Here is an 8,842-nt window from a genome sequence, read left to right as displayed (position 1 = left end):
GTATCCTATATTTGGCAGATTAGACACCAGCAGGAGTCTTTACTGCCACGATTACTGCAAACGATTAGAAAAGGTACTACATCTGGTGTTTACACAGGGATGGTCCACATTTTTCTAGGTTTAACAAAGGGCTTTACCCATTTCACTCCAGTACAGTAGAGTACAACAGTGAACACTATAACCACATTTATAGTTCAGCTTGAAATAGCAGTAAAGACTAGTTTAATGTAAAGTAATGTAAATGTTTATTAATTAAAAGTACCAATACCACAGTAGAAGTAAAAAGTTTGATTTATTATTTATTTATTTATTATTATTTTGATGCAAGTACAAAAGTACTTGCATCAAAATATGTTTAAAGTACCAAAAGTAAAAGTACTCATTATGCAGAATGGCCCATTTCAGAATAATGTATATGATATTATTCAATTATAATTATTGATGCATTAATGTGTGCATCGCTTTAATGTTGCAGCTGGTAAAGGTGGAGCTAGTTTTAATTACTGCTGGGTAGCTTGTGAATTTCATACATTCATAATACATCATCATTTATTTGTTGATTATATTTTGTATTGTCAATCTGAAATTGCAAAGTAACTAAAGTTAGCAACTAAATGTAGTGGAGTAGAAATATAAAGTAACAGAAAATGGAAATACTTAAGTACAGTACTTGGTTACTTTCCACCACTGGACGAGAGAAATTTGTCGAAAGTGTTTGTGAGGCAAAAAGAGCAATTAATGTAGATGTCAGCTACTAAAGTTGATATGATATTAGTTTACATTTAGTCTATTAAATGCTAAATGCTCATTAAAGCATAAGTAAAACAATTATGTATAGTATTAAGTAACAGTGTAAATATAATTTGGAATTACTTTATGTTTTCATTCACAAGTAAACTCAGCAGTGTGCAAGGAATTGAAAATGTTAATGTAACTGACACAGTGTCTAGTGACTAAACCTTACATAGCACTCAACTGCTGTCTTTACAACCCACTCTGTTCTTGGCTCTTTGCCTACGTTAATTTCCCATTTCCCATCCAGCCAACAATAATTCAATTCAATTCATTTAATTCAATTAGTTAATTTAATTAAATTCAATTATTTTAATTTGATTTAAGTAATTTAATTTAATATCATTCTATTTATTTATTATAATTGAATTGATTTATATTAATTCAATGTATTTGATCATTTATTTACTTAAGTAAAAGTACAAAAGTATTGTCAAATGTATTGAAAGTATCAGAAGTAAAAGTTCTCGTTCTGCAGAAAATGGCCCCATGTATATCTGAGAAGAAAATTAATGACTTTTGTTTATATGAAGAGGCAGAGGTCCTATACTGTGTGTGTATATATATACACAGTGTATATGTGTGTGTGTGTGTATTTATGTATGAACTTACATATCACCCTTGTGATAATCTGCTCTGTTAGTTTATTTTATTTATTTATGTTGTGTTTGTTATGTTCCAGTCATGTTCATTTTTAAAAAAGCAAGAGAAATAAAGTCACAGCCTGCCTGTAGTGGAATTAAATTATCTACTTTCAGTCAGTATTGATGTACATGGATTTTCTTTTCTAGTAAGTATGTAAATTGAGACAGTCTTTCATAACGGGAAGCTTTTTATTCGACAAACAAGACAAATGCAAAAAAGCATGAATGTGAATGAACAGGTATAAGCGATATAAAGCTAGTTATAATTATAAACAAGTTATAATACAAAAAACATTTCATATATTACAATTAATTTCAAGTGACATTACTGTCTCATCTCTCTTTACTTCAGATTTCTTGCTCCGCTGTCTGTGTTTCATTACAACCACTTGGGTCAATGATAACAGGAAAGATGTTTAGAAACAACTTTGAATCATTTGGGGGTTTTTTTAAAACTCAGCAAAGTCCGTAACTTCTTTCCTCTTCACCGACCCTTTAGGGCTCCGCACAAATCTCTCTCGATATGAAAACCATCACAGATCCTTGAAGGTTTACCTCCAAATTATCCTCCAGGTATCATGTGAGAAGATTTGACCGCTTCATTGACGCCCTGAGAGCGGCTGTGTCCAGACAAACAGCATCATAATAACAATCGTCACAAGAGGAGAGAAGGTCAGCAGTGATTTTTCCGTTACACAACAGAACATTCAGGTCATGCTCACACAGTGAGCCTGTTTCTCGTACACGGTGGCTCCGTCTCACTCTCACCACATGCTTCACAATAAAAGCGCCTCAGTGCTACATCTGAATATTACACTCAGAACAGTCAACAAAACTGTTTTCTCCCTGACGAGGACACAACTGTGCAAAATGTAAACAACCATGCATATTAAATATATTCTAGACAGACTGTAGGGAAAACATCATCTGGTGGTCAAATGATGATCAATAGCTTCTGAATAACACCGTGGTTATTAGATCACTGAATGCATCTGCTTCAACTATAGATGAGTGTTTCTTTTTTCCTTCTGTAAAATCCCTTTTTGTTCCAACACAGAGCTGAAGTTAGTCCCAGTTAGTGCACATTGTCCCAGAGCTAAGCCTCAGTTTTTACTGAAAAATAAATTCCCGCACAGCTTTGAAAAGCCCAGAAGCTCATTTAACAACACTTTTCTGGGGTCCAGAATCCTTTAAGGCTCTTCTAACCATATAGATGAAACAATACTCAGTCTGCCGCATGATTAAAAAAAGATGTTTAACTAAGTTGCAACTCTATTTTCTAATCCAAACAAAAAAATGTAGCAGGAAATGTAAACACATGTCCTTGCTTAATTTCAATGCCATACACCAAAATTAAAAAGCTTCATTATCAGTTATATCTGTCTATAATGATGTTACTGTTATTTTATAATTCCATACACAATACCGCATTTACATTTTTCTCACAAAACAAGCAAGGGGATATGTCGGCAGAATGGGAAGAACAGGAAAACCTCCTGTTGTTGTTTTATGTATTTGTAACCAGAGGCAAACACACTGTGTATAGATCCTTTTAAATTAGCTGAATCTATTGGTATTGGTGTTTTATTCGGATGTAACTGCCAGTGATGGAGGCTTTCTAGCTATTTCGCCGACGGTTTGCAGCTATTTCACCGACCTGTAGGTCTTTTCACCATCGCTGTCAGAATATTTCCAACTTTGAATTACAACTTGGAGGCTGACGGGAACATTTTCCCCCCCATTCGGTTGCTCGTAATTACGCTCTAAATGATATGACGTGAACGCAGCATACTGTCCGGCTATCTGGAGGATAGGAAAGGAAATGGAGTCACAACAAAATCTTTATCGTGCAGCGGACTGAATGTTTTTTCATCCAAATGGTTAGAGGAGTCTTTGAGGATTTTGGAAATGGGTTTGGGGGTTTTTTATCATTCAGAAAAATATGCTTAGTTCTCAAATGTAATAAATACATAAGAGGCACAAACTGGGGCTAAGTTGTGGTGTCACTGTGAGGTCATGCTTGCGTGAGGCAGGGCAAACTGGGATGGCAGTGTAATGTAATGTAAGTGATGTTGGCCCAGCTCAGACATCATGTCATTATATAATATAGTCTGACCAATACTGGGTTTCTGACACCAACACTGATTTCAATATTTCAGATTGGATATTTGAGAGATTAAAAAACATTTTCCTTAAATGTGGTTATAAAATAATTGTAAATAATCGTTTTTACAGTGTAAAAATAAACTTGTCAGTGCTCTCTGGAGGACAAACTATATAACGGAGACACTCTTTCTAAATGACCTGAAACATATCTTTGGCATTTCTATACTGAAATTTCTTGTTCCTTATCAGCTGACATGTACGATTTATTGGTCAGGCTCTGTTATATAAGATGATGAATTATGAATTATATAAAAATAAAAACATACATTTAATATTATGTACTAAACCATACTTGCATGTCCATATTCTACATGCAGTAGTAAGAACTGTAGAGTGGTTTAAAACTAAATTTAGATGGTGGAGTTAAGTGTATCATCTTATATCACTACCTCATACACGCCCAGTTACACTAAGAGGGTGGGTGTTGCTGGAGAAGGTGAGGGGGAGCCGCTGTCAGACGGACTGTGTCCCAGCAGCAGCTCCTTCTCTCGCGGACGACACGGCCCGCTGATGTGCTGGCTGTGAGAGTGGTAGAGCCGCAGGAAAGCCAGGATGGACTGAGCCATCCACAGAGCTGTCAGAAACCACAGAGACACCTGAGGACACACGGAGTGATTGATTAAGCTTACAGTCACATTTATACAATAAAAACATCAGAATAAACTGAAGAGCTATGTGCACACTAAGTAAAGGCTATGAATGCTGGTGTGTGTATTGGCAAGAAGTGCAGTTCTTTCAGTGATTAAAATAGGTCTGGTGTTAGGAGGGATTAAGAATGGGGACGTCATCTTTCTTTGCAAGAGCCAGAAAAATGGCTACACCCAAAAAAGCAACAGGAAAAGTGTCACAAAAATCAGCGTGGACGAGATCGACACAGATGTAAAGGTTGTTGTAGGTCGACTGACAGAAATAATAACTCTTACTGTGAAAAATGTTAAGTTAAATTTCCCTTGCAACCACTACAGCAGCTTATATGTGGACAGAAAAGGACGTTGGGAAGGAAACTGATTAGTCATGGTAAAACAAAACAAAATCGCCTCCTCCCACATTGGAATTGGCTTACAGACTGAATAATGTAGTGAAACAAAAATGGGAATTCAGTCTGATTGTCAGGCTTGTGTGTGTGGGGAGTCGAATGCATTAACCTCTGCTGTTTAGATCAGCTGTACAGTATTAGGTGTGTTAGTGAAAAATATGTGATCATTTATGTCATCAACAACATTATTTTTCTATTAGGAACTTAATGCAGTCAAGCAAAAGAAAATTTTGTTGTAGCGACTACTATCAATGAAAAAAGCCGCTGAGAGGCTAAGTGGGCTCTTAACTGTGACTCGTTCAAAAGAATCCAAGTCCAGATGTGTTTTATACCGTTTATTAATAAAAAATTCAAAAAAAGACTGACAAGCAATACTTGCACCAGAATCATTAAAGCAAAACAGAAAATATCAGAGCCCTATTCACCCTCTTCTGAATCCCGCCGTGCAAGTGAACAGGTAAATAATGTGAAACCACACCCCTGCGCCAATTACCGGAAGTGCTAGAAACCAAAAAGAATGCGTGCAGCCTAAACAAATAATAAACAACATAGAATAAAAATATAAATCATTACGCTCTGACACTAACTAATCTCTAGGATCTAATGACCTGTTGAATGCTAACAAAATAATTATTATTTTATAGTGCAGTAGTAGATGCCAAGCATTTTAGAACTGCATATAAAAGAAGACCTCTGTAGGAAAACACATTGTCTGGTCGAGGCTACTGAAACAGAGACTAGGTTGAAAAGTGGGAGTGACTTTGTCTACCTATCGTACACACAATGTGTGTGTTTACTCTCTGAGCGCTCCTACCTGTGCCAGACTGAGCTCTGTGTAGAAAGAGGAGGTGTCCACATCCAGGTAAAGAGGAACAGACTGGGACTCTGCACAGCTGAACAAAAACAAACATGAAGGGGTGAGAACGGACCCAACCACACTCACACTGGTCACAAATATCAGTCTGTTACAGACATTAGTACATAAAAATGTTTCCACCTCTCTGCTGTAACGTTATATCAGTACATCAACACTGGATCAAAAGTTGTGAGGGTGTATCAATGTCAATCGTCAGAAATGTTACAGGTTGTATCATGGTACCTATCCCTTTAATATCTGTGGTTGTGGATTATATCAGGTATTTAATTTGTTTGATTGCTCCAAAACAGACATTCCTGTCTTGTTATTTTACCCATAAACAGTTTCTCTACAGATTTTCCAGAAAATTTACTTTATCAAAATATATAAACATCAAAATCGCAGTTTAAAATTACATATAACACATTAGTATCGGTTAACTTGCTGGTATCAGACAATAATTACTTGAAAATATGTTATTGGTATTGGGAACTATATCCGAATTTTGCAGTGTTTTTCACACAAATTTAATATAAGGATTTATTTAGTAATTACAGGTGATGAGTGTGCATTGTTGTGGATTTTTAGTGGGCAGAATTGTTTGTTAAACATCTGCGGCAAACATCACAATTACAGTAACAGGTTAACTTTACTGGAGGAAACAAGACAAAGAAACTGCAAAGAAATAAAAAATATCTGTACCAATATCAGTAACTGTTAAAATAACCATCACATTTTACTGCTTTTGTTCGTAGTGACAGACAGTCAGGTGGTCTAACGGATCACCACGTAACTCCTAAACCAAACATCAACATCCAGCATGTTCCACCACGACACCCTCATCATCAGTTTATCATCAGACAATGTACCTGTATGGCCGCGTGTTGTCATCAGTCACAGTGTCACACCAGGAGGCCAGTCCCAGAGACAAGATAACGCTGGCCCCTCCAGACAGGAAGAGCACACACACACTCAGCAGCACCGTCAGGAAGGACGAAAACAGGGTGCTGCGCACAAACACACATTACAGACACATGGCACTTTAGATAAAACATAGACTGACAGCTATATGTTGGGTATGTGGGTAGACACGCCCACTAGAGCTGAAATGATTACTGCCAAACTATTTTGAAAATCGAATAATAATTTATGCCATTTTTCAGGAAAAAATGTCACAAATGATCTGGTTCCTGCTTCACATATGGGGATTTGCTGCTTTTCTTCGTCATATGTGATGGTCAGCTAAAACAAGGCATCTGAAGACAGCACCTTGGGAACTATTAATGTGCACTTTATCACGGTTTATTTTAATTTCATAGACAGAACGATTCACCTCTGCTCTGATACCCACTAAAGCTGTGATGTAGAAAATGCTATAATTCATATTTCCAGCTTTTGTGAAATTTCAGGAGGGTGTTTACATGTCTGCATACTGTTTTGGATCACTTTAGGCAAATCTATGGACATATTAATTATGTATTTCTGCATGTATATAGATGCACATTCATTAGGAGCTAAATATATTTGGGACATAGCTATGTACTTGCCACAACAACAAGTTATTTCCAGTCTCTAAAATATATTTAAAATAGTACTTTATACCTCTACAACTACAATTACACTACTACTACTGCAGCAACTGGTCTGGTACTACTACTATATTACCAGAGGTGGAAGAAGTACTCAGATCTTTTACTTAAGTAAAAGTAGCAATACTACAGTGTAAAAATACTGTGTTACAAATAAAAGCATTAAAAATCTTACTCAAGTAAAAGTACATCAAGTATTAGCATCCAAATATACTTAAAGTACCAAAAGTAAAAGTACTCATTATGCAGGATGGCCTATTTCAGAAGATATATATATATATTATTCGATTATATTATTGATGCTTACTGCTGGGTAGCTAAACCTATACAATATATAACCAAATATATCATACTTTATTAGTTGATTGATATTTTGTATTAATAATCTAAATCTGCAAAGTAACTAAAGCTTTAAAATAAATGTAGTGGAGTAGAAGTATGAAGTAAAATAAAATGGAAATACTCAAGTATTTAAGTACAGTACTTGAGTAAAACTGTTGAAATAGTGGAAGTAAGTGAGCTGTGAAGAATTAGGTCAGTAATGTGATTATCTGTGTCAGTGGACTCACTCGTCATGTCGTCCGTGCAGATAGAAGAGGCCCCTCCAGCTCTGCGCTGCACCGTACAGCACCGTGAAAATACCGACAAATGTGGCGAACTGGCAGGCTGCCGGTGGGCCCCACTGCTGTACCACCAGGTGAGAGACGTCTCCCGGCTGCCCCGTCAGCTCGGCCCGGTTCTCTGTCCTCCAGTAGCCGGTGGAGAAGAGTGCGCAGCGGCCTTTAAAGGCGGAGCCGTTGAGAGCCATGGGGACGACCACCAGCAAGCCCGCCGCGATCGACAGCGCGTGAGCGGTGCAGTGGGCTAGCAACAACCGCCGGTCCAGCTCCATATTAGAAGTCAAACTAAAAACTGTGAAAGTATTCACGTTGTTAAAAATGTCGAGAAACGTCAGCACATCCCCGTTTATTTCCCATGTAACGGTTCACCGTGGTGTGGTGGGTATTTAAAGAAACCAGGGCGGGGACCGAGTCCGCTTCCAGCCGTTACTCAACGCAACGCCCCTCCGTGTAGAGAGGAGGAGGAGGCACAGAGGTCTCACTCCGCCGCAACATCCAGGAGCCAGGAAAAAAAGCCAACACAAGAAGACGAATCATCAACATTATTGTCAAAATGATTATTAGTAGTAGTTACATAGATAGGTGTGGGTAGGTGTACAATGGATGGACCAGAAGGCACCTCATCAAAACTTTTTGTTATGAGGAAATAGATGTTATAGATGAACAGCGGGAGAACATGTTGGGTGTTTAGGCCATTTCAATTATAACCCCTCCAGTTAATATCAGAATACAAGAATATAAAAATATAAAATAATATAAAGAATAATATTTTATTAATACCAGATTATTTCGGTGGGCTAAGAAACATCAGCACTGATTACATTTTTTTTCTGGTCTGATATCAGGGAGGGTCTTATGAATCTCAGTCCCAATTTAAACTTAAATTGAAGATCCTTTAGTTCAAATTAAGTTAATGACATGGTCACCATAGTTCACTGATCCTATTTCAACACCTTTGTTTTCTAACCTTGGGTACTTGCAGCACTGGGGTTTCTATTTAGCTGGTTACTGAGTCTAAACATTAAAGTCTGTCCCACGGCTGTAGCAATTAATTTATTTAAAAAATAAGGAAGATTTAAGATAAGCCTGTAATTAGCAAGGTCACTAATGTCCAGATCAGGCTTCTTAAGCAGAGGTTT

At 37.2% G+C, this 8,842-nt stretch overlaps 1 protein-coding gene across 1 annotated transcript; it reads right to left on the bottom strand.

Moving 5' to 3' along the window:
* Positions 1-1,606: 1,606 nt before the first annotated feature.
* zgc:153018 (Transmembrane protein 179-like) lies at positions 1,607-8,161 on the bottom strand. The gene is made up of 4 exons (XM_044204868.1): positions 7,653-8,161; positions 6,364-6,501; positions 5,453-5,531; positions 1,607-4,198 (listed from the first exon to the last, which is right to left on the bottom strand). The coding sequence occupies exons 1-4, from the start codon at positions 7,973-7,975 to the stop codon at positions 4,007-4,009; spliced, it is 732 nt and encodes a 243-aa protein (XP_044060803.1). The 5' UTR covers positions 7,976-8,161; the 3' UTR covers positions 1,607-4,006.
* Positions 8,162-8,842: the final 681 nt, after the last annotated feature.

The sequence above is a fragment of the Siniperca chuatsi genome, linkage group LG8 (assembly GCF_020085105.1).
Source record: "Siniperca chuatsi isolate FFG_IHB_CAS linkage group LG8, ASM2008510v1, whole genome shotgun sequence".
Taxonomy (NCBI): domain Eukaryota; kingdom Metazoa; phylum Chordata; class Actinopteri; order Centrarchiformes; family Sinipercidae; genus Siniperca; species Siniperca chuatsi.
The sequence above is the reverse complement of the archived record's forward strand: the minus strand, read 5'-3'. Positions and strand labels throughout refer to the sequence as shown.

Excerpts from the sequence above, each read along its gene's own strand:
- zgc:153018 (XM_044204868.1), bottom strand. The coding sequence starts at position 7,975 with ATGGAGCTGGACCGGCGGTTGTTGCTAGCCCACTGCACCGCTCACGCG. Across the intron at positions 6,502-7,652 it reads CTGCACGGACGACATGACGA|CACCCTGTTTTCGTCCTTCC; the intron begins GTGAGTCCACTG and ends GTTTGTGCGCAG. Across the intron at positions 5,532-6,363 it reads GACAACACGCGGCCATACAG|CTGTGCAGAGTCCCAGTCTG; the intron begins GTACATTGTCTG and ends GTTTTTGTTCAG.